We start from the raw sequence: 26,223 nt of genomic DNA on the forward strand, positions 1-26,223 counted from the left end.
CACCTCCCACCTTTTTTGTCTTGTATGTCGAAGTCTTAAGTTACTCCTCCACTTCTTCTTCCTCCTCCACCTCCTATTCTTCCTTCTCCAGCTCCTCTTCTTCCTCCTCCACCTCTTCTCCTTCCTCCTCATCTTCCTCCTCATCCCTTCTCTTCCTCCTTCTCCTCCACCTCTTCTTCCTCTTTCTTCTCTCTTGATCACGTTTTGATTAGTCTTCTTCCTTTTCTCCTCCTCCTCCTCCTCCTCCTCCTCCTCCTCCTCTCCCTCCTCCTCCTCCTCCTCCCCGAACCCTTTATTACCCACAGTTGTTTGCGGCGAACAGTTTCTACAGTACAGGCTGGGTAAGAGACGGGTGTATAGTGCTAATGTTTAGTTTCTTTCTTTCTTGTTTGTTTTTTCTTCTTTTTCTTCTCGTGTATTTTTCTTTTTCATTTTTCTGTATTTATTTTTTTTTATTTCTCTAATCCAATTCCAGCTCACTTGTATGCCGAGCTAAACCTTTTTATAATACCGAATTGTTTATACCAAGGGGAGTCCAAATAGCCCGTGTGTGTGTGTGTGTGTGTGTGTGTGTGTGTGTGTGTGTGTGTGTGTGTGTGTGTGTGTGTGTGTGTGTGTATGCTGTACTAGCCAACATCTCCGGAGCTTGTCGTGCTCTGACTGCCATAAAGTGACCTATGACGCAATGAATGTGTGTTTGGCCACCACCAGTGAGAGGTTACAGTCGCTCCCCTCCTCCCCCTTCCTGGTCCCCTCCCTCCTCTGCCTACTCATCTTCCCTCCCTCCTCGACCCCCTATTGTTTATGTAGTTATTTGAAATTTGTTTATGTGTAATGGTAGCTATAGTCTGACTAAATGACTAATAAATCCAAGTGTTGGGTTGGAACAGTTGGGTTGGGTTGGGTCGGGTTGGGTTGGTTGGTTCTGTATCAGCAGATGTCATGATGTTGGGTCGGGTCGGGTCGGGTTGGGTCGGGTTGGGTTGGGTTGGGTTCCCAGTATCAGATGTTGGGTTGCCTGCAGGAAGACGACCATTAAAGATGATAACTGTTGCCCTCTGTGGAAAAAAAAACAGGAAACAACGCTTCGTCATGCATCCTGTGTTGTGATGCTTACAGACGCTGATGAGGTCATTGGCCCAGCCTGACAGTGTGGTTATCGGCAGTGCTAGGTGGTTACTGTCGGCAGTACCAGGTGGTTGCTGTCGGCAGTGCCAGGTGGTTACTGTCGGCAGTGCCTGGTTCTTACCATCAACAGTGCCAGGTGTTTAATAGCAGTGCTAGGTAGTTACCCTCGGTAGTGCCAGTCAATCAGCTGCAGGCGTGTATACCATCACTGACGTCAAGACCAGCTAGGAATTCTATTTAAAGTTTTCTGGGGTGTTGGTGCAAGTTTTCAATGGCATCCGTACTTCATGTTTCCTCTCTCGCTCACATAATATACGGAGGTGCTGGTTAGTTTGTTTACCGCTACTGTTGTGAGAGAGAGAGAGTGCGTGTGTGTGTGTGTGGGTGGGGGTCGGGGGGGTGTATGTGTGTGTTTTTCAGGAAATAACATATGTGTAATAACGCTAGCATATCCATATTTATGTATGTATGTGTGTTTGCATATATGTTAATGTGTGTGTGTGTATAAATGAAAGGTTTTAATATAGTGTTCTTTTATGCTGTTACACTGTTAGTTAAATTGCTAGTTTTGTTATTTGTAAACATTTACCGTGATGCAGGCTGGGGGAGGTGATGCAGGCTGGGGAAGGTGATGCAGGCTGGGGGAGGTGATGCAGGCTGGGGGAGGTTCATCATTAACACACCACATTTTTCTTGTCGGTGTGGTGTAGGTGTGGCAGGTTGTTAATAACACGGCACCATAACTCACCTGTCTCAGTGCCACCATTAGGTCCAGCCCACATTATCCTCGGGTGAAACACTACAGAGAATTTACGTGTTATGGCCTCAAGTCGGTGGCAGGTGTTGGTAGGGATATAGCCCGTGCTCCAGTGTTATGTGGGGTGAGTCAGCCAACCGGGCGTGCAGGGCAGAGGGAGGGCGTGCGGGAAGGCGTGCAGAAGAGTGCGTGCAGGCGGGAGGGGCACAATGGAGGGCGGATGGCCTGATGGGGGATTTTTATTTTCCCTTTGTTTGAAATTTTTAATGTAAAGGAAATTAAATCACAGAGTCGCAACCAAAACCTAACCAACCCTAACCTAAAGTAAGTTAGGTTAGGTTAAGTTTCAACTTAATCAGAATTACTTACAATTCGTTTATCACTCCTACTGTAGTTTGGTTAGGTTAGATTAGGTTAGGTTAGGTAAAGTTAGGTTAGGTAAATTCAGGTTAGGTTAGGTCAGGTAAGGTTAGTTTTGGTTACGTTGCGTTACATTAGGTAAGGTAAGGTTAGTTTAAGTTAGGTTAGGTCCCGATACTGCGATTTACTTCCCCACTACAGAATTTCTGGTAAGTGGAAAAGAAAGTCGGCTTTAGTAGGGAGGGCTGGCAGGAGGAAGGACGGGCAGGGCAGGGCAGGGCAGGGCAGGCTGGCTGGTGCAGGAGGTACAATAACCTGCACATGAACCATTACCCGGCCATAACCTGCATCGCCACGCCGCTCTCAATGTAATATTCCTTCCTGCTGCCGCTGCCCCTGGTCACGATGGTGGGGCCTGGTCTTGGTGCTGGGGCCTGGTCTTGGTGCTGGGGCCTGGTCTTGGTGCTGGGGCCTGGTTTTGGTGTTGGGGCCTGGTCTTGGTGCGTGGTTAAGACTGGTGCATAGGTAAGACTACTTGGTGTGTGGGTAAGACTCTTTGGTGTGTGGGTAAGACTGCTTGGTGTGTGGGTAAGGGGTGCATAGGTAAGACTACTTGGTGTGTGTGACTGCTTGGTGCGTGGGTAAGACTGCTTGGGTGTGTGGGTAAGACTACTTGTGTGTGGGTAAGACTGCTTCTGGTGTGGGTAAGACGCTTGGCATGGTAAGACTACTTGGTGTGTGGGTAAGACTGCTTGGTGTGTGGGTACGACTGCTTGGTGTGGGTAAGATTACTTGGTGTGTGGGTAAGACTGCTTGGTGCGTGGGTAAGACTGCTTGGTGTGTGGTAAGACTGCTTGGTGCATAGGTAAGACTACTTGGTGTGTGGGTAAGACTGCTTGGTGTGTGGTAAGACTGCTTGGTGTGTGGGTAAGACTGCTTGGTGCGTGGGTAAGACTGCTTGGTGCGTGGGTAAGACTGCTTGGTGCTTGAGTAAGACATTAAGTGATTTTAGGGTAAAGCCAGTATGGATTTTGGGTAACGTTACTGGAGTTTTGAAACTTAAATAATTCTATTTCTCAGGCAAAACTTTTCTTAACCGAAATTGTTGTTCCTGCTCGCGCGCACACACACACACACACACACACACACACACACACACACACACACACACACACACACACACACACACACACACACCACCATCACTACCATCATCATCACTACCACCATCACCACGCATCTTAACTACCACCATCATCACTACCACCATCACCACACATCTTAACTACCACCACCATCACTACCACCATCATCACTACCACCATCACCACACATCTTAACTACCACCACACATCTTAACTACCACCACCATCACTACCACCATCATCACTACCACCATCACCATGCATCTTAACTACCACCATCATCACTACCACCATCACCACGCATCTTAACTACCACCATCATCACTACCACCATCATCACTACTACCATCACACATCTTAACTACCACCACCATCACTACCACCATCACCACACATCTTAACTACCACCATCATCACTACAACCACCATCACTACCACCATCATCACTACCACCACCATCACTACAACCACCATCACTACAACCACCACCAGACATCTTAACTACTACCACCATCACCACACATCTTAACTACCACCACCATCACTACCACCACCATCACTACCATCATCATCACTACCACCATCACCACGCATCTTAACTACCACCATCATCACTACCACCATCCCACACATCTTAACTACCACCACCATCACTACCACCATCATCACTACCACCATCACCACACATCTTAACTACCACCACACATCTTAACTACCACCACCATCACTACCACCATCATCACTACCACCATCACCATGCATCTTAACTACCACCATCATCACTACCACCATCACCACGCATCTTAACTACCACCATCATCACTACCACCATCATCACTACTACCATCACACATCTTAACTACCACCACCATCACTACCACCATCACCACACATCTCAACTACCACCATCATCACTACCACCATCACTACCACCACCATCACTACATCCACCACCACACACCTTAACTACCACCATCACCACCACTAAACAACTACCACCATCACTATAATAACTACACTACACCACACTACACAATATTCCAACCCTACTACACTACACCACACTACACAATATTCCACCTCTTACTACATTATTCTCGGCTCAGATCTCTTAGGCTGAACGCTAGTAAGTGCTCGGGACTTTGTTAATTATGGATGCTCTTGATATCTTCGAATATACTGTGTCCATCAGTTACAGCAGCGACCTTGACCTCAGCAGTAGCAGTTCCCAAGACTCTCCAGCAGTTAAGATGGATGACAGTCACCTTCCTCGAGTCAGTTATAACGACATCACGAACCAGAGAGTGTTAGGACAGGGAGCGTACGGCATAGCCCGTCTTGTGAGTCTCAAGCTGGCCAATGGAGGGGTAGTCCCGGCCGTCGCCAAGACCTCCCACGAGGGCCAGTCTCTCATGGCCGAGGCCCTGGCGCTCTACCATCTTAATGGGGCTGGTGGTGCCCCTGTCCTTTATGGCGTCACCAGTGAAGACCCTCAGGCATTGGTTATGGAGTACTGTAGCGGCGTCACAGTTGACAAATTTTTAAAGTCACATTCTAAAGAAGAGTGCCTCGAGGCCTTCACCTCCATGAGTGAGGCACTCGATCAGCTCCACGCCAAGGGTTACGCTCACCGGGACCTACACGAAGAGAACATTATAATCGACGCCTCCTGCCGTCCATATACCGCACACATAATAGACCTCGGGTTCGCTATAAGACTCAAGAATGATGGACGCGACAGTGACCAACGCATTAAGGGATATGACTGGGACGGCCTCAGCGACATCCTCAAGGTCATTGAAGGGAGATGGCTAACCGCCTTAACGTTACACCTACACTGTATAAACACCTTAGTGCTTTTACCATGGGTCATCTACATAACACTATGCTGATATACTGTAGTCCACTTCTATCGCCACAACACTGTCTTCCTGGACTCTGCCATTGGGATCAGCGTCAACAATTCTGCTCCCAACTATACCGCCCTTCAGGATTTATTGAACAGTCTCCAAAACTGGGCCACCAACAACCATGTCACCATCAACCATACCAAGACCATGGTTATGCACATCAACCTCTCCTTCGACATTGTCCCACCTCCTTCCATTACTCTAGGTCCGAACACACTCCAGGTTGTAGATTCCACGAAGCTCCTCGGCGTCACCATAGACAACAAACTAAATTGGAAACCACACGTCAGTGAAGTTGTCAAATCCTCCAGTTTCCGTCTCCACCTCCTCCGCCGACTCAAGTCCCTCGGAGTTCCTGCACCCGAGCTCCTCAGTGTTTACACAACATTCATACTTCCCAAGCTCACCTATGCCTCCCCCACCTGGTCTTCCCCTAAATGCCACACAACGTAAACACCTAGAAAAAGTGCAAAAGGGCATGCAAGATTATTCTCTCCCCTTCCTACTCCACATATCAAGAAGCGCTCAACACACTGACCCTTTCGACTCTCACTGACCATCACCACGACCTCATCTGCAAATTTGGTAAGAAGCTTCTACACCATCCCCGACACCGGCTCCTACTACCACCTGAGATCCCTTGTCCGAGAATTGCTGTTCCACACCACAACCGCATCCAGCCCATACGTGCACGAACTGATCGCTATAAGAACAGCCCAGTCCCAACTATTGTAAAAATTATCAATAACTTGTAATAAATCAGTGTATTCACTCCCAGTAAACACTGCTCCTTACACTGTCACTATGTTGAAATGAACTGTAGTTTGAGCTTTTCCCCATCTAGTTATTATATGTCTCATTTGTGTCACTTATGTTACTTGTATATTATTTGTAATTCGTAACCCATTCCCCAAATATGTAACTGTATATTTTCAGCCTTCTGGCTGCCAAGCTCTTTCAATAAACCGTTAATTATTATTATTATTATTATTATTACACACACACACACACACACAGACACAGACACACACACACACACACACACATACAAAATAATAATAATAATAAATAAATAAATAAATAAATAAACAAATAAATAAATAAATAAATAAATAAATAAATAAATAAAATCTTTCTCCTTCCCTTTCACCTTTACCTTCCCTGCCTCTCCCCTTCTTCTTAAGTACCAGAGCAAACAATGAACCAATAGGGAAGTGTTCGTCGGGTTGAGTGAGGGACGTGGGAGGTAGGAGTAGGGGGGAGGAAGCAGGAGAGCAGATAAGAGGGGGGACGGAGTACATCTTCTTAATATCTCCCTCCCTCCCTCCCATACCCAATCGTCTAATCTTCCTCTCTCTCGTCCACTCCTCTTCCTTCCCTCTCACCCACTCCTCCCTCCCTCTTATCCACCCCTCTCTCCCTCACCACTCCACCCTCCACTCTCCTCCCGCTTATACTCCCCTCTCATCTACTCCTCCCCCCTTCTCACACCCCCTTACTTGTCGTGGGTGAGTAGTGTCAGCACTGTAAAGACCAACTCGTGTGCGATGGTTCGATGATTCATCTCGGCACCAGGCAGGGATGGGTTGCTAGTCCTCACGCTGCAGTTATGTGCTGGTGCAACCCTTCGTCAGCAGATCCCTCAACAAGCTCGTCAGGAGATTCTTCAAGAAACTCGTCAGCACACAGGGAGCTTCTGCAGGTCCCTCAACAAACTTGTCAGGAGGTCCTTTAAGAGGCGCGCGTCAGCAGGTCAGCTATCACTAGACTACTACAGACATACAACGTTATTAACAACAACACTGAGGTGATGGAGGCTGGTGGTGGTTGTTCCTACCTGGGTAATTAAGGATACCGGGGGACCTGTGATACCTGGTGAGAAGACTTTCACGGTCTACCGATTCCAGGCCACAGCCGAGCATGACCAACCTCTCCCTCTCTTTCACACACACACACGTCAACACTTGTCTCGTGGTCTTGATGTCGTCGCCTCATGATGGTAAAGGCCGGTCGTCAGTGCTGGCAAATTAAAGAAAGAAGAGGAGGTTGGTGAAGGTTCCTGAAGTAACTGACGTAAGACTAATAATAATGTCAGGCGTTGTTGTGACGGGACTTGGTCTTTGTTGTGACCTTAAGACACAACACCTTCAATGATGTGTCAGTTCAAGTCAGAAGAATAAGTGAGTATTGTATGTAGAAGAGTGAATGTCGCCTGCATGGCTGCTTGTGTTCCTGTAGTCACGTCCGCACTCTTACACACTGGATGTATGTGTAAATGTCATGTGCGTGTTGGTTTGCGAGTTTGTGTTTTTTCTTTGTTTTAGTGTGTGTGTGTGTGTGTGTGTGTGTGTGTGTGTGGACCAGCTGTACAACTTTTCTCCAACCATGTGTCGCGACCACCACAACCTTGTAGATGGTTGTTTCCCCTCCCTCCAACACACACACACACACACACTAGGAGCCGTAGAGCCAGCCAGGATTGTCGTGGCTCAGTGTGTGTGTAGTTAGATTCTTCTTCATTACTCTCATCTTACCCAGGAGTACATCATGCTGCTCTCCTCGCCCTGTCTGCTGCCCTCTCTGATTCTCCGTCGTGCAGGTCTTGTCTCTTCCTCCTGCTGCGTCTGTCTGCTGGGTTAATTTGTGTGTGTGTATAGATCAATACAAGTCAACATATAACTTATACATTTGGGCGACAGTCTGCATATTGTATCAGCTGAGAGAGGGGGAGATTAGCAAGGGAATTAGAAGATAGACACATACACCTAATGGTTATCACCTCGTGTAACGATGATGGCCGGCCCAAGGGCCACCAAGGCGTGAATTTGTTTAAGGTGTAGAAGCTGTCGCCAACACAACAACCACACCCTGAGTTAACGAGTTGCATGACCCAGTGTCAAGGAATAGTCCGAGAAGACCGGACAGCTCGCCAACTGCACTGGCTAACCATTACCCCGGAACACGATTCGCAAATCGATTAACATCCAGGTTCCCAATTACTGCTGGGTAGACAGAGGCAAATGGCGTAAAGAAACTTGTCCCTAGTTTCACCCTGCTCGGGGATCGAACCCGGGTCCGCTTGCTTGCGAGGCGAGCATGCTGACCATTACACCACAGGTCGACACACACACACACACACACACACACACACACGAGACCCACCTCAATGCTCAATAAATAATTTTGAAATGACCAGAGTTGGAAAGGAATTTATCAGTCGGGAATAGCTCACCTCGGGAAAAAAAAATATCCTGTATGTGTTTTATTATTTATTGCTGAAAATTGCTTTATAAAATTTTAGCGTGTGGTCATTGGGAAGGAAGCGGGGGGTCATTTGTGTTGGGGGGAGGCGGTGTTGGTTGGGGTGTGTTGCTGGGTGTGTTGCAGTGTTGGTCGTGGTGTGATGCTGAGTGCTGCTGGGTGTGGTTCTCAGTGTTGCTGGGTGTGTTGCAGTGTTGGTCGTGGTGTGATGCTGAGTGTTGCTGGGTGTGATGCTGAGTGTTGCTGGGTGTGTTGCAGTGTCGGTCGTGGTGTGTTGCTGTGGTGGTCGTGGTGTGATGCTGGGTGTGTTGTAGTGTTGGGTGTGTTGCAGTGTTGGGTGTGTTGCTGTGGTGGTCGTTGTGTGATGCTGGTTGTGTTGCAGTGTTGGCGGGGTTGGAGGCGTGGTGGAGGATGGCGGGGTAGGAGGCGTGGTGGAGGATGGCGGGGGTAGGCGTGGTGGAGGATGGCGGGATAGGAGGCGTGGTGGAGGATGGCGGGATAGGAGGCGTGGTGGAGGATGGCGGGATAGGAGGCGTGGTGGAGGATGGCGGGATAGGAGGCATGGTGGAGGATGTGGCGGGATAGAAGGCATGGTGGAGGATGGCGGGGCAGGTGGCATGGTGGAGGATGGCGGGATAGGAGACGTGGTGGAATGATGGTGGGATAATCATAAATTGAGGCCAGGAGCTTAGTGTTATTTCCTGGTGACGGTGACCGCATGCCCCGGATATGAACCTATGCATGATAGCTGTTCCTCCACGACCACCTCACTCACTGCTGCCGCCCCGTGTGTCCCCGCCCCGTCTAGGATACCCCCCCTACGCTATATGAACCTTGTATAACCCCCCACACCATGTATTAATATTGAAACAGTTTATTTAGCCAGAAGAACACAGATACAGAGTCGATAAAAATCATAATATTAACATGGCTGAGCTGTCATGTAGAAAACTGGTATATACTGTACATTTATCCCAAGGAAGTATTATGTAACATTTAGTATCATCTGCTTCTTGTCTACTTATTTATTAATTAATTATTTATTTGTATTTAGTTTTTTATTTTTCTGCATTGGATTTTTTCGTCTTTCTCGTGTATTTTTTTTATTTCTATTTTTTGTATGATTTTTTTCAGAGAGTTTTTTGTTGTATTGGATTTTTTTTATGTTGTATTTTTGGGTTTGTATTTTTTTTCCGTCATCTGGAGGGAGGACTGACTAATGTGTGGTTGAGGGAGGGAAGGGTGACCGTCGTGTGGTTGAGGGAGGGAAGGTTGACTGTCGTGTGTGGTTGAGGGAGGGAAGAATTGTGACCGTCGATGTAGTTGAGGGAGGAAGGGTGGTATCGTGTGGTTGAGGAGGAAGGTTGACTGTCGTGTGTTGAGGAGGGAAGGTTGACTGTCATTATTAGTTGTGAGGGAGGGAAGGGTGACTGTCGTGTGGTTGAGGGAGGGAGGTTGACCGTCGTGTGGTTGAGGAGGGAAGGTTGACTGTCGTGCTGGTTTGAGGAGGGGGAAGGTCGACTGTCGTGTGGTTACGGGGGAGGGTTACCGTCGTGTGGTTGGGGAGATAGGCTGTCGTGTGTGGTTGAGGAAGGAAGGTTGACTGTCAATGCCGGTTGAGGAGCCGTCCTCATTGTGGTTGAGGAGAGGTCGACTGTCGTGTGTGGTTGAGGGAGGGAGGTTGACTCGCTCAATGGTTTGAGGGGAGGAAGGGTGACCGTCGTGTATGGTTGAGGGGAGGGAGAAGGTCGACTGTCGTGTGTGGTTGAGGAGGAGGTTGTTGTCGTGTGGTTGAGGAGGAAGGGTGACCGTCGTGTGGTTGAGGGAGGAAGGTTGACTGTCGTGTGGTTGAGGGAGGGAAGGAATTTGACTGTGGTGTGGTTGGGGGGAAGGGTTACCGTCATTGTGGTTGAGGGAGGGGAATTGACTGGCCGTGGTGAAGGAAGGTTGACTGTCGTGTATGGTTGAGGAGGAAGAATTTGACCGTCGTGTGGTTGAGGGAGGGAAGGTCGACTGTCGTGTGTGGTTGAGGGAGGGAAGGGTGACCGAAAGGTGACTGTCGTGTGGTTGAGGGAGGGAAGGTCGACTGTCGTATGGTGTATTTAGCTTGACATGGTGCAGTTGACGAAGGCTTTGATAGAGGCTGTTTATTTGAAAGGGTAGGTTAGGTTAGGTTAGGTTAGGTTAGGTTAGGTTAGGTTAGGTTAGGTTAGTTAGACGGATTGATGGATGGGATAAGCAGAAGTTGCTTCTTGCTCTTAAAACCCTGAAGAATGAACTTATGGCTACTTGAGACTTATTATAGCTGCAGCTGACACACCTGGTGATGCTGGGAGGTGTACTGTACGTAACTCTCCCGACGGCGGTGAGGACGAAACCAGACTTCACCACAGGTATGGTCGTCTCCCAGCACAGGCTTAAGTTTACTCCACCGCTATTGATATTAATATTGAAACAGTTTATTTCGCCAGAAAAATACAGATAAAATGGATAATAATAACAATATTAACATGGCTGAGCTCTCTTAGTGGCTCCTGATATATACTGTACATTTATCTCAAGGAATTATTGTATAACATTTAGTATCATCTGGTTTAGTACACGTAACATGGTGGTAGTAAGAACATATTAGAATGTCATGATTTTCACGTTTATTTTATGTTTATTTTTTATTTACATTTACATTATAAGTATATACATATTTTACAGTAGAGTTGATATACAGTAATGTGATAAGTGAGGGAAGCAATACAACATGGGTTGTGTTGGGGTGAAACAAGGGGACAGACAGTCAGTCAAGGTCATGTTGACGGCAAATATATAGTTATTGCAATAGTAATTTGTATTTACGTGACAATACATGGTATAATAGCTTTGATGGTACAATAAAAGTAAGATTATAAAGTGTGTTACAGAAGTATTAATGCTTAGACAATAGATATTTATTAAGAAATGATTTAAAGGAAGCGTAGTCTTTGCTGGGATGGGTGGAGGTAAGTTGTGACATACCTTCACACCATGATATCTACCACTGGTTTAACTATACTCCACCACTGGTTTAAGTTTTCTCCACCACTGGTTTAAGTTTTCTCCACCACTGGTTTAAGTTTTCTCTACCACTGGTTTAACTATACTCCACCACTGGTTTAAGTTTAGTCCGCCACTGGTTTAAGTTTACTCCTTCACTGGATGTAGCCAAGTCCACCACTACAGTTCCAGGCCATAGAGATTATACAACAAGAGTGAGAGCAGGGGGTGTGTGTGTGTGTGTGTGTGTGTGTTGGGTCTCAGCGCGTGGGAAGGAATTGCACCTGTAGCCAAAGTGCTTCTGTGCACCTCACCTATCCCCCCCCACGCCAGGTAGTTCTCTTTCCCTCTCCTCTCCCTCTCTCTATTGCAGGTAGTCCTCCATCCCATCCCCCCCCCTTTCTCCCTTCCACATTAATCAAATAGTTCTCTCCCACCCCTCCTTCCCTCCCACACCAGGCAGCCCCCTTCCCTCAACCGACCTTTCTTCCTCACACACCTGGCGGCCTCCCTCCCTCCCTATTCCATCATTCCTCCTCCTCACTCCTTGAACTTTCACACCTCACACCTACTCTCTTGTTTCCAACCATACATTTACATCGCCACTCTTAAAGACACTTCTAAACACACCTTTAAGTACACTCACACCGAGGCTGTATACTTCTAAGAATACTTACACCTCCCACTCATACATTTACACCCCCTACCCCTACACACACTCGCATTTACACCCTCCCCCACTCCTACATACTGTATACTCACACCCTCCCCTATTCCTACATACATTTGCATCCTTCACCCCTCCCCTCACCCATCACCTTCCCCCACCCCTCACCTTCCCCCACCCCTCACCTTCCCCCACCCATCACCTTCCCCATGATCAACAAATGGGGAATTCCTTAATAGTGTGGGCAGGACAGACGGACAGACAGAGAGAGGTGTTGGGTTCCGCCACAGCCGTTTACAGGGGAAGACGGGAGAGGCTGTGGTTTAGGGAGGGGGGAGGAGGGGGACTTAGTGGTCGAAAGTTATTAATCCTCAGGGAAATTACTTACCTGCAGTGGTGTAGGTGTGGTCAAGGAGGGGGGCTTATTAGCTGAATATGTAGCTAGTGGTGAGGGTGCTGCGGTAGTGTGGTGGGGGTGATCGTGGTAGTGTGGTAGGGGTGCTCGTGGTAATGTGGTGAGGGTGGTTAGTGGGGTGGTGGTCCTATTGTTACTATTGTTACTACTCTTGTCGAAGGGTTCCTACTGTTGCTGAGTAATTGCTGCTACTTCTGGTATTACTAATACTGGTACTACTAAATTATTATTATTATTATTATTATTATTATTATTATTATTATTATTATTATTATTATTATTATTATTATTATTATTATTATTATTCGTTTTTTGTGTGTGTTGCTCCGTGATACACTGTGGGGGTGATGCCAGTGTGAGCGTCAGAAGGTCGTGTCAGCTTTGACCTTTAGTATAGTGAGTCTCGGTGGTAAACGCTCGTATTTAACCTTATAGAGATAATGTCAGTGATAGTGCTGTACAAGTTGCTGACATTACTGTATTGTGTGTGTGTGTGTGTGTGTGTGTGTGTGTGTGTGTGTGTGTGTTTCATGTGTGATTACGTGTGTGTTGAGGGGGATTTCGTAGTAAACAAACACCACCAGCTTTGTTTCTAACCCACCACCTCCCTGAAATGAATAATGTTGAAGGTTCCGTTTTACAGCCAGTTGGAAAATTTTCCTGTCTTACTCGCCTTTCTTGTACACTACGAAACATATGGATCACGTGAAGGCTAGAACTTTAATATTTTTATCTATAGTATTAAACACTCTTACGCTAAACTATCCTACCTTAATCTAACTTCCTCCCCCCCAAAACAATTAGGGTGTTTTTAAGCATGAGGTGAAATAAACTGCAGGGGTGCCCTAATGTTCATGTGGTTAAACAAAAACATGCATACCAAAAACTTGAGGTCTTCCTGCGTTTAAAACCCTCAGGATTAGTTCAGTTCAGCCCGAGACGGATCCTGGACAGTCTTGCAAGCCCTGGGGCCCCGTTAACAATTCTCACACACCTTACATTTTCCACGGTCCAGCTGGATGGTTCCCCCAGATATTGTTTAGGCTCGCCCGCCCATCACCACCACTTGCCCGCCCATCACCACCACCACTGCCGCCCGCCCATCACCACCACACCGCCACCCGCCCATCGCCACCACACCGCCACCCGCCCACTACTACAGCACCACCAACACACCCCCGCCTGCCAACCATCACCACACCCTCACCACCACACCACAACCACCACACCACAATTCCGCCCCCACCACAACCACCACCACAATAGCGCTCACTGCCACCACACCGTCTCCCGCCCACCACCATACCACCGCCCGCCGCCACCATACCGCCCCGCCGCCCGCTCTCTCAACACTACGCTATGATTATTGATCTCACGGGAAAGTATTTTAAACTGGTGTGTCTCGCAAGATAACGCCTGTGGTCCTCCAGGTTTTGGTTAGGTTAGGTTTGGTTGGATTAGGTTCGTTTGATTGGGTTTGGTTAGATTAAGTTTGGTTTGGTTGGATAAAGTTAGGTTGGTTGGAGTTTGGTTAGGTTAGGTTATGTTGGTTTGAATTTGATTAGGATAGGTTAGGTTAGATTAGGTTATTTTCACCCTGGGATGACCAAAACAAACATATTACCCGATAGTCAACTTTGTTATTTCGACAGCATAATGTAGTCATCTTGTCAAAATAAAATAAACATTATAACCTTTTTCTTTAGTCGCCATTTACGTGAAAAAAAAATACCTTAAGATATTTTGTATTTTATTTATTTATTTATTTATTAATTTATTTATTTTTTTATAATCGGTGGCCAGGTTAGAGATTTTGAAACGACTTTTACGTTAATATTTCGTCTTAATTTGCCGTAAGTTATTGTAGAACTTGTTTTTATTTTTTTATTTTATGTCTTTAACCATCCTTCCACGCCTCCCCGCGCCCCTGCACGCCCTTCCACGCCTCTCCACGCCCCTCCACGCCTCTCCACGCCCCTCCACGCCTCTCCACACCCGACTTTAAGGTAGCGTTGTGTGGTGGAGAAGCCAAGGGAGTGTTCAGTTCAGCGTGATGGCATCAAAAGGGGAAGGAGAGAGGGGGGGAGGCTGATGGTTGGTTGGCTGGATACATCCGACAGACGTGAAGAAAAAATTCAAATTAATTTTCTTCTTTCTTTCTTTCTTTCTTCTTCTTCTTCTTCTTCTTCTAACTTTTTTTTCACCAGTTGGTAAATAAACGACTGCATCTTGGGGCAATAAGGACACGAGTCTTTTGTAATTGCCTGTCTCGCTGTAGTTTGGCTTTATTCGCATCTTGAAAACAATTCCCTCCCTCCCTCCCCTCTCCCTCATCTCTCCCTTCCCCCCTCCTCCCTCCACCCCCCTCCCCCCCCCAGCCACCCAGTTTCCTGTTTCCTCCTCTTCCTTTCTCTTATTTCTTTTCTCGTTTTCTTCAACTTTTGTTTGTTTCCTCTTCTGCTTTTCTTTCATTATTCTGTATCTGCATATTTATCTCGCCTCCTTACTCCTCCTTTTTCTCCACTTCCTCCTCCTCTATTTCATTCTACATCTCATTGTCTTCTTCTTCTTCTTCCACCTCTCTTTACTCCCTTATCTCCTTCTATCACCCTTTTCTTTCACTTCTTCTCCTCCTCATCTACCTCCTACCTCTAACCCTCTTGTCTTCTCCTTCCTCACCCACCTCCCTATATCCTCCCTCTTCCTCTCTCTCCCTACCCTTCTCTTTTTCTTCTTCCTTCCTTCTCTTCTCCTCTCCCTACCGCCTCCTCCTCCTCCTCTTTCCTTACTGCTTCCCCTCATTTCTTCTCCTTACCCTACCTTCTTCCTCCTCTCCTCCTCCTCCTCTTCCTCCTCTCCTCCTCCTCCCTCCTCCTCTTCTCCTCTCCTCCCCTCCTCGTCTTCCTCCTTTTTCTTCCTCCTCCTCCTGCTCCTCTTCCTCCCCTCTTCTTCCTCCTCCCTCCTCCTCCTCCTCCTCCTCCTCCTCCTCTCCTCCTCCTCCTCCTCCTCATCATCTTCCTCCTCCTCTTCTTCCTCCTCCTCCTCCTCCTCTCCTCCTCTCCTCCTCCCTCCTCTCTCCTCTTCCTCCTCATCGTCTTCCCCTCCTCCCTCTTCTTCCTCCTCCTCCTCGTCTTCCTCCTCCTCCTGCTTCTCCTCCTCTTCCTCCTCCTCCTCCTCCTCCTCCTCCTCCTCCTCCGTAGCATCAGAGAAGAGGTATCCTGGATGAGATATTGTGGTGTGGTGTTGTGTAGGACCATAAAAGTTAAGTCATAAGGTAGGTAGCGACACTGCACCAATTTATCCTTCGCTACAGGATGGCATTAGTGGTCAGGGATGGCTGGAAGGGAGAGTGAGGTGGGAAATGGGATGGGTGTGCTGACCGGGAGGGGGGTGTGCTGATGGGAGGAGGGTGTGTGATGGGAGATGGGTGTGTGATGGGGAGGAGGGTGTGTGGGAGGGATGGGTGTGTGATGGGGAGGGAGGTGTGTGATGGGAGGAGGGGTGTGCTGATGGGGAGGGGGTGTGTGATGGGAGGATGGGTGTGTGTGGGAGATGGTATGATGGGAGATGGGTGTGTGATGGGAGGGTGTGTAATGGGAGGAGGGGTGTGTGAAGGAGGGGAGGGTGTGTGTTTGAGAGGGGGTTTGGGTAGATAAGTGAATGGTGGAAAGAAGTGTGTGTGTGGAGAGAAAAGGGTGTGTCGAGCAAATGAGTATGTGAGTGGGCGGGCAGGCGTGTTTGTTTGTCTGCATGGATAGATGAGTGTGTGTGTGTGTGTGTGTGTGTGTGTGTGTGTGTGTGTGTGTGTAATGATTGTATTACTAGAGAGGATGGAGGAGGTAGGGTAGATGTAGGGGAGGGATAGAGGGATCTTTAAGACGTTGAGGTATATGGAGATTCACGTTGGGTCAAGGTCGAGTTCTCTTCGATTATCAGATCTTCCTCTTTTTCTCTCTCTCTCCTCCTAACAACATCTGTATCTCCTCCATTCCCTTCCTTCTTTATTGTTATTGTTTGATATGATTTACTATATTACCACCTGTCTGTATACATGTTTCTCTGTTCTTGTTTCTGTTAAGCTTTTTCCTATTTGTTTATTCTCTCAGCTACCATAATTTACCTCGGCCGGGTGTTGTATTACCAGTAGCCAGAATTCACTCGTATATTGAAAGTTAATATCAAGGTCACTCAGGTATAAAAAAAAAAGATACATTTCTCTGGCCATAAGTTATACCTGACACGAGTTATTTAATAGGAATTTCAACAAGGTGAGTAATCCGATAAATTAGGACGATTTGGGTCAAGGTTACTGCCGGTTCTCGAAACTATTCCCCGTCGCTTATTGGCAAATTAATGGGGGTGTAAATTCAATGAATTATTAGAGTGTTGTAGGTGTGGGGTGTAGGTATGGGGATGTTTCAGGTGTGTAGGTGTTGTTCATGTGATCTTAGTATATTACATAAAAAGATTCTTAATATTGTAAATATCCAAGTTGTAAATAAAAACAAATTTACATAAAGAGCAACACAATTTACATAAAGAGCAACACAATTTACATGATCACCAACACCCTCTTCCGTATACTCACACATGGCCAGGTGTTTGTTTACTGGGATTCGAAACTGTGCCAATACAAGTACGGATCACTTCAAGAATCTTCCCTGCTTGTAATGTAGGTTTGAGTTCGCCTCTTATAAACCCCCCTTCCTTACTACACTATTGTCACACACTTGGTGGGTTAGTGCTGTGTGTAGCTTCCTGGCATTCAACCCCTCCATTCCTCCTCCTCTCTCTCTCCCTTAATCCCCTCCCTCCCCCTCCACTCCATTCCTCCCCCCCCCCCTCCTTCAGCTCTCCTAACCCCTCCTTCTCCCCGCTCCACTCCATTCCTCTCTCTCCTCCCTCCCCTTCCACTCTCCCCCCCTCACCTCCCACTAATCCCTTTCTCCACCTTCCCCGTCTCCCCCTTTCCTTCTCCTTCCGCCCTTCCACTAACCCCTTCCTCCACCCCTCCCTCTCCCTTCCACTAACCCATCCCTCCCCCCACCTCCCCTCTTCCTCTCCTGAACCCCCCCTCCCCTCCCCCCTCTTACTGGCGATACGATTATTTTCGTTGCAAGACTCAGCCAAGGTCAGAACACAGTAATCCTCTGAGCAAAATGGTATGTTGTGCACCGGATGACAACAACGTTTCAAATTTTGTGTTTGTGTGGCAGGGGGAGGCTGTGGGGGGAGGGAGGGGTGTGTGGGGGGAGAGAGGGGGTGTGTGGGGAGAGGAGGGGGCTGTGGGGAGGGATGGGAGGGTGTTGGGGGAGAGGAGGTGGAGGAAGACTGGAGAGGGGGAGTGAGTTACGAGGGGATATGATTGGTGTAACATTGTGGGTGTGTTGCAGGTGTAGGTGGTAGTGTTGCAGGTGTAGGTAGGTAAAGGTATGTGTGTTGCAGGTGTTGATAGCTGTGTTGCAGGTGTAGGTAGGTGTGGGTAGGTGTGTTGTAGGTAGGTTAGTTGCAGATGTAGGTAGTAGTGTTTTAGGTAAAGGAATGTGTGTTGCAGGTGTAGGTGGTAGTGTTGCAGCTGTAGGTGGTAGTGTTGCTGGTGAAAGTAGGTGTGTTGCAGGTGTAGGTAGGTGAAGCAAAGTGTGTTGCAGATGTTGATAGCTGTGTTGCAGGTGTAGGTAGGTTTGTTGCAGGTGTAGGTGGTAGTGTTGCAGCTGTAGGTGGTAGTGTTGCTGGTGAAAGTAGGTGTGTTGCAGGTGTAGGTAGGTGAAGCAAAGTGTGTTGCAGATGTTGATAGCTGTGTTGCAGGTGTAGGTAGGTTTGTTGCAGGTGTAGGTGGTAGTGTTACAGGTGTAGGTAGGTAAAGGTATGTATATTGCAGATCTTGATAGCTGTGTTGCAGGTGTAGGTAGGTGTGTTGCAGGTGTGATTGGGTGTCGCCGCTTATGGTAGAGGAGAAGCAACATTTTTATTAAGACTGCTGTTAAAATAAACATTCTTTGTCGGTAGATTAAAACAGACACCAATTAAATGTCAGCGTCGATAACACACAGAGGGCTTAAGTGTCATTTACCGGTGATTGTGGTAAGTGGTGGTGGTAGAGGATTGTGGTTGGTGGTTGTGGTAGGGGATTGCGGTTGGTGGTTGTGGTGGTAGAAGATTGTGGGAGGGGAATGTGGATTTGTGATAGGTGGTGGTAAGGGATTGTGGTGGTGGTGGTGGTGGTGGTGATAGATGATTGTGGTAGTGGGAGGGGATTATAATGTGGTGGTAGGTGATGGTAATGGATTGTGTGGTAGGTAGTGGGAAGGGATTATGATAGGTAGTGATAAGACATTGTAGTGAGATGGGATTGTGGTGGTTGTGGTAGGTGGTGACAGGTGATTGTATTAGGTGGTGGTAGTGGATTGTGGCTAGTGGTAGGTGGTGGGAGAGGATAAGAGTAGATGGTGGTGTTTGGGTATTATGATCATGGTGGTAGGGAATTGTGGTAAGTGGTGGTGGTAGGGGATTGTGATGGTGGTAGTAGAGGATTGTGGTACATCGATATTAAAATATAAAAGACAATTTAATATAAAAAAGTTGTAAAATTACTGTAAAAACTTTTGCTGTGTGGAGGGAATTTTTCGCATCACGTGAAGATTAGACCCTCATCTTATTTAACCTGAAGATTAACCACCCTAATTTTAACCTAGCCTGACTTAACCTAACCTAGGCTAATCTAACCTATCCTAACACAATGTAACCTAACCTAACTTAACCTCACACAATATAACGTTTACCTTACCTTACCTTACCTTACCTTACCTAATAGAAGACTTGGTACATGTAGACCGTGCAGAAATTTTCACCGAATCAAGTTGGATACTGAAACTTTTCATTGTCACCATTGGGCAGAGTTACGGCCCTATAGACTTTACTGCAGCGTGGTGAGGGATTGCCTGCCTCTTCTAGCTGTTTTGTTGTGGGTAAGCAGCAGGTAACTCACCCTACAACCACCCCGCAATTGCTCACCCCTCCCAAGCCACTTCCACCCCCACCAAGGGTAACTCACCCTCCATTAGCTCCCACCCCCCACCAGGTAACTCACCCCTCACAACCACTCCCACCCCCCCACCAGGTAACTCACCTCCCAGCCACCCCCACTGGGTAACTCACCCCTCCCAGCCCTTCCACCCCCACCAGGCAACTCACCCCCTCCAACCCTCCCTTACCAGGTAACTCACCTCACAACCTCCCCACCCCCACCAGGTAATTCACCCCCCATCCACATCCACCAGGTAAATACATGCCGGGTAAGCTAATTAGCAAATGTATTTTAGGTTGGGTTAGATTAGGTTAGGTTAGGTTAAGTGATGCCATATTGGTTAATAGGTATACCAATTTAAGGTTAGGTTAGGTTGTGAGGCCGTATTAGTTGAATTGAATTGAATTGAAACGGTTTATTTAGCCAGAAAAACACACATACAGAGTGGATAATAATAACAATATTAACATGGCTGAGCCAGTTGAGAACCTGAGCTCTCTATTAGGCACCTGATATATACTATACATTTATCTCAAGGAAGTATTATGTAACATTTAGTATCATCTGGAATAGTACAATAGCATGGTGTAATAAGAACATCTCATAATGTTACCAATTTTAAGTAAGTTAGTACTTAGGCAGCTACCAAACAGGGAGGTACTGCCGCCTGGGAAGATATTGGAAGCATAATGTGTTGTCTAATGGTAGACCCTGCTGCCATATGGCATCACGAAAATTGTGACCAAGTCCCAGGTTGCTGATCTGACTTTCTGCCTCATTTACACACAATTGCAGGGTCTCAATTGTTTCTCTTACTATTGACAACACAACATACATATATTGTTTCTCACTTTTGGTCTTTTTTTATTTTTTTATTTCTTTATTATTATTATTATTATTATTATTATTATTATTATTATTATTATTATTATTATTATTACATTTTCGCCCCCTAGGCCCCGATGTGGGTCAGTGACCTGTGCCCGGGTGGGCTAAAACCCGTAAAAAAAAAAGTTAACCCATTGGTAAGTTAATAGGGAAAGTGTTAAGAGGTTAATCTACGAGTCTTGATGGGGCGAATCTTTATCAATAGAGACTATGGCTGGTAAACTCACAAGGTGAATGTTAAAAGACCACTCTTCTCTCTCTCTCTCTTTCTCTCTCTTTTTTTCTCTCTCTCTCTCTCTAATTCCCACATTTCTTCACTTCTCTTCTATCAATCTCTCTCTCTCTCTCTCTCTCTCTCTCTCTCTCTCTCTCTCTCACATAGGAGTTATAGCTCAAGTAAAAGCTTTATCGTATAATTATGGCGGCGTCCATGGTAAGCCAATTAGGGGAATGAAAACTGGACAGGTGAGCAAATATTCTGATGACTTAGTGTCCGCTGTAGGCCATTACTGCCGGGTTATGTGGCGGCCTCGGGTGGATGGTGGTGGAAGTGGATGGTTAGCGAGGTGGGGAAGTGGATGGATTTGAGGTGAAGTGGATGGTTGTGGTGGGGGAAGTGGAGGGTTGTGGTGGTGGAAGTGGATGATTGTGGTGGTGGAAGTGACTGGTTGTTGTTGTTGTGATGGGGAAGTGGATGGTTGTTGTGGTGGAGGTGGATGGTTATGGTGGTCGAAGCAGATGGTTGTTGTTGGGGGAAGTGGATGGTTGTGGTGGGGGAAGTGGATGGTTGTTGTGGGGGAAGTGGAGGTGGATGGTCGTTGTGTTGATGGAGAGGCGGACGGTTGTTTTGGTGGTGGGGGAGGTGGATGGTGGTTGTGTTGATGGGGAGGTGGATGGTTGGTTGTTTTTGTTGTTGGGAGAGGTCGATGGTTGTTTTAGTGTAGGCGAAGGGATAGTTGTTGTTAGTGTTGGAAGGTGGATGGTTGTGTTACGTTTGGGAGTGTGATGTGGTGGTGTTGTGGTAGTTGAGGTGGAGTGTTCTTGTGATAGTGGGTGAGAGATGGGGTGGGGGGTGGAATCATAGAAGAGGGATGTTAGTCGGAGTTGATATATTATTATTGTTGTTGTTGTTGTTATTGTTGTTATTATTATTATTATTATTGCTGTTGTTGTTATTATTGTTTTTTCTCGTTACAGGTGAGGAAGAGACTGAGTGTTAATGAGAAGAGCTCTACCTGGTGTGAACAAACATTCATCAGAGCAATGTTTAGTGTAGCGGGGACGAGAGCAGGTCAGGAGCCAAGTGTACAACATGTTTACCGTTGTTAGTACTGTACTGCGTCTATGTGTACATTTTAAACCTGCACTGCCTCCTGTGTACATTGTTTACTTGTACTGTGTGTGTGTGTGTGTGTGTGTGTGTGTACATTGTATACCTGTAATATCTATACTGTATATAGTACATGAGTCAGTGTGAACTTGTGTGGGAATTTGACTGAATATCTATCTATCTATCTATCTATCTGTCTATCTATCTATCTATCTATCTATCTATCTATCTATCTATCTATCTATCTATCTATCTATCTATCTATCTATCTATCTATCTATCTATCTATCTATCTATATTAGACACAGACTAGGAATCTGTTGAAGGTAAACTATCAAAATACCAAATCTATTCAACGTGAAATAACGAGATAGTAGGATTCTGTTCAACGCGAATGACTAGAATATACGATCCTGTTAGCAGTGTGTGGGAGGCCAGATGGTGAACATACTGAGGCTGGGATTGTGTTCAGGCTGGTGCAGGCTGTTTTGCAGGTTGTGTTATGATGATGTTGTGTCAGGTTTAGTGGTGTCAGGTTGATGAGAGTTGTTTGGTGCATGATTAAGCTGCGTCAGGTTGTGATGAGTCAATGAGTGTCATATGTGCCAGACCGATGTTGCGTCATGAGTGTTAGTCTTATAGCGTTGTGACGATATTGCGTGCATGATGATGTAGTGTAAGTTGTATTGTCATGATGATGTTGGTTGTTGCAGGATTGCGGCTGCCATGATTGCTGCAGCGTTATGAGAATGTGTTGCGTTGTGAGATGTCAGTTGTTTCACTGACTGTCAATTGTGTTCAGTACTGAGTGTTATGTTGTACTGAGGTTGTGTTGTGGTGCAGGGTGAGTGTTGCAGGTTGTGTTGTAAGTTGTGCTGCTGGCTGATTGTTGCAGGTTGTGGTGGAGGCTGAGGTTGCAGGTTGTGGTGCAGGGTGAGTGTTGCAGGTTGTGGTGCAGGTCAAGGAGGAGGTGGGGGGGTCGAGAAGCAGCCTGTGTTATGACAGGCCCCACGCTCGATAGGACGTCCCATGACAAGCTCTCCCCCGGCTAGCCAGTGGTCTCTCCTCCTCCTCCTCCTCGTCTTCTTCCTCCTCTTGTTTGTCATCTCGTCCTCCTCTTTCTTCCCTTCTACTTACCAATAAACACCTTCTTCTTCTTTCTTCTTCTTCTTCTTCTTCTTCTTCTTTCTTCTTCTTCCGTGCCAATAATCATACCTCCTCTTCCTCCTTGTCTCACCGTGGTCACTCACCTGTCCTGGTAAGTGATCCTCATTATTCTTGTCGCACGCACTCACGCACGCACCCAAGCACACTCACTTTCGGCATTCAGTTCCCTCTTTATCACTAGTCTTTTCCATTTCCTTCCCTTCCCCTTTCCCGTCACTAAGGTAGCATGTGGTTGGTCCCCTCACACTCAAGGGGTTCCAATGTACCAATGTAGTAAGCTGCTTCTCTCCCCTCTTGGCTTAAACTGTATTCAGTGGCAGGTACATCCGGTTAAATCATGTGTTTGTGTTGACAGGTCAGGTCAGGTTAGATTAGATCAGGTCAGGTCAGGTCAGGTTAGGTTTGGTTTGGTTTGGTTTGGTTTCGTTTGGTCAGGTCGAGTCAGGTTAGCTTACATTAGATTAAATCAGATCAGGTTAGGTTAGTGTAAACTCAATATCAGGGAAACGTACGTATAGCGAAGTTATGCCCATCTCTCATCAGGTAAACCAGCGCTAGTATATGCAGTCACTGGGTTCAGTAAACACCACGTCACATAAACCGAAGTAAACCCCACGTCAGGTAAGCGGTTTAACCCCCACGCCAGGTATACCGAGGTAAACCCTATCTCAAGTAAACCAAAGTAAACCACGCCAGGTAAGTAAAGCAGTAAACCCCCCACACCAGGTAAAGCAAGGTAAACCCCCCACGCCAGGTAAACTGACCCTTTGTATACCCAGGTCGTGTCGCTAGCTAGAGTGAACTGCTTCATTCACTTTGCCTGGGTGAGTGGGCCATTCATCTGTTGGTAGCCTCCCTCTGACACCTCTCTTGACCTCTCACGCCCATCTCTTCCTCCTTCCCCCTCACCCTTCAATCTTCTCCCTCTCCACACACACAACACTACTCTTTGTGCTGTCTCGCCCTTCTCCTGTCCGTCCGTTCCTCTCTCTCTCTTTGTATTTTCTGTGCTTTCATGCCCCCTTTCCCTCTTCTCTCATTCCCTTATATACCCAGTCTCCTCTACCTGCTCTTCCCCTCTTTCATGTCCTTCCCCCTCGCTCTCCCCTCTCAACCCCCTCCCTCCTCTTCCCTCGAGCCCCTCTCATCCCTCCCTCTCCTCTTCCTCGAGCCTCTCATCCCCTCCCTCACTCCCGCCCTTTGAGTTCAACCAGGTAGGCTTCCAGGTTAATGACTCCTTCAGGTGTGTGAGCGTTGGTCTGGCCTCTTCTTACACCGGCGACAACACCAGCAAAGGAGGCAGCAGCAACAGTGGCAGGAAGTACTGTTAATAGCTTCAGCAGAAAAAATAGGAAGTAGTGTTGGTACTTCTAGTAGTGATGGTGGTATTAGTAGTGGTGGTGGTAGTAGTAGTGGTGGTGGGGTGGTGGTGGTGGAGTAGCAGTGGTGTGGTTAGAGTGGTGGTAGTAGTAGTGGTGGTGGTGGTGGTGGTGGGGAGTAGTGGTGGTGGTAGTAGTAGTAGTGGTGGTGATGTGGTGGTAGTAGTGGTGGTGGTAGTAGTAGTGGTGGTGGTGGGGTGGGGGTAGTGGGTGGTGGTGGGTGGTGGTGTGGTGTGGTGGTGGTAGTGGTGGTGGGGTAGTAGTAGTGGGTGGTGGTGGTGGGGTAGTAGAGTAGTGGTGGTGGTGGGGGTAGTAGTAGTAGTAAAAACAAAGTCTCATCAGCAGACATAGTAGCAGCAAAGGACAACATACTGTAGTAGAGACGGTGGAAACAGAACACTGACAGGGATAACAGCAACAACAACAAGATGAACAAATAACAGCACTAGCACAACACCAGGATGAACAATAACGATAAAAATAACAGCAGCAGCAGCAACACGAGGGAGAACAACAGCAGAAACAGGATGAACAACAACCGGATGAACGCAAACAGGATGAACACCAACAGCAGCAGCAGCAACAGAAGCAGGAACAACATTTCACCTGTTAGTAATCAAGAGTCGAGTACCTCAAGGGCCAAAGGGTGAGGGAGGAGGAAGAGGGAGGCGGGTTGGACTGATGTGTTGATGTCAGATGCAAACTGATGCTGCTTCAGGACGCGAGGCTACCGAGGCTTTGATGATTGGCTCACCTGTTGGGGGTGTTGAGTACTTACCTGATGTTCTCATTAGTTTAGCTTAATCTCTCTCTCTCTCTCTCTCTCTCTCTCTCCTCTCTCTCTCTCTCTCTCCTCCTCTCTCTCTCGCCTTTGGCTTTTCGCGATATCAAAGGTTACCTGCCAACCTAGCAGCAGGAGTTCATGTGTGTGTGTCTGTCTGTGTGTGCGTGTGTGTGTCAGTGAATCCCGGAGCTAATTTCATGGCGGCTCCAGCGAATTCATGTTATCTTCTGTAGCCCAGTTCATGAACCGCTTCCTCCTCCTCCCGCCTCCCTTCCTCCCTCCCCCATCACTCCTCCCTCCTTCTCCCCCCTCCTCCCTCTGCCTCCTTCCTCCTCCCCCCCCCCTCTCCTCCCCTCCTCCTCCTCCTTCCCCCCACCCCCTCCCTCCCTCCCTCCTCCTCCCTCCTCCTCCCCTCCCCCCCCTCCCTCCCACTCCCCCTCCTCCTCCCCACTTCTCCTCTCCCCTCCTCTTCCCTCCTCTTCCCCTTCCCCGACCACATATTACAACCAGCAGGAACCCTCAGCGTTGATAGTTTAGAACGACTCTTGGTATCTCGTTAAAATCAACACACACACACCACACACACACACACACACACACATTACCGTTCACAGTCTCCCAGAAGCAACACATAACAAGACTTAAAATCATTTCGCCTTAGATTTAGTTGAATACATGATATTTCTCAGCTGTGGTCATGATACCTCAGCTGTGGTCATGGTACCTCTCAGCTGTGGTCATGATACCTCTCAGCTGTGGTCATGATATCTCTCAGCTCTGGTCATGATATCTCAGCTCTGGTCATGATATCTCTCAGCTGTCATGGTACCTTCAGCTCTGGTCATGGTACCTCTCAGCTCTGGTCATGGTACCTCTCAGCTCTGGTCATGGTACCTCTCAGCTCTGGTCATGATACTCAAAATATGAGGTAGTTTTACATACATACAGTACCAAGTCTCTCAAGGATGGCTGAGTCAGATT

The 26,223-nt window shown here is 47.3% G+C and overlaps 1 protein-coding gene across 1 annotated transcript; it reads left to right on the forward strand.

Annotated features, from left to right (window-relative positions):
* The first annotated feature begins 4,541 nt into the window (after positions 1–4,541).
* Positions 4,542–25,071, forward strand: LOC121872858 (RAC-beta serine/threonine-protein kinase A-like). The gene is made up of 2 exons (XM_042375908.1): positions 4,542–5,183; positions 24,946–25,071. Exons 1-2 carry the CDS (start codon positions 4,542–4,544, stop codon positions 25,069–25,071), a joined length of 768 nt encoding a protein of 255 aa, XP_042231842.1.
* Positions 25,072–26,223: the final 1,152 nt, after the last annotated feature.

The sequence above is a fragment of the Homarus americanus genome, unplaced genomic scaffold (genome assembly GCF_018991925.1).
Source record: "Homarus americanus isolate GMGI-L3 unplaced genomic scaffold, GMGI_Hamer_2.0 scaffold11022, whole genome shotgun sequence".
Classification (NCBI taxonomy): domain Eukaryota; kingdom Metazoa; phylum Arthropoda; class Malacostraca; order Decapoda; family Nephropidae; genus Homarus; species Homarus americanus.

What these genes read in the sequence shown, in the direction of transcription:
- LOC121872858 (XM_042375908.1), top strand. Translation starts at nt 4,542, where the DNA reads ATGGATGCTCTTGATATCTTCGAATATACTGTGTCCATCAGTTACAGC. An exon ending in GCCTCAGCGACATCCTCAAG is followed by an intron (nt 5,184 to 24,945) that starts GTCATTGAAGGG and finishes TAAAAATAACAG; the next exon opens with CAGCAGCAGCAACACGAGGG.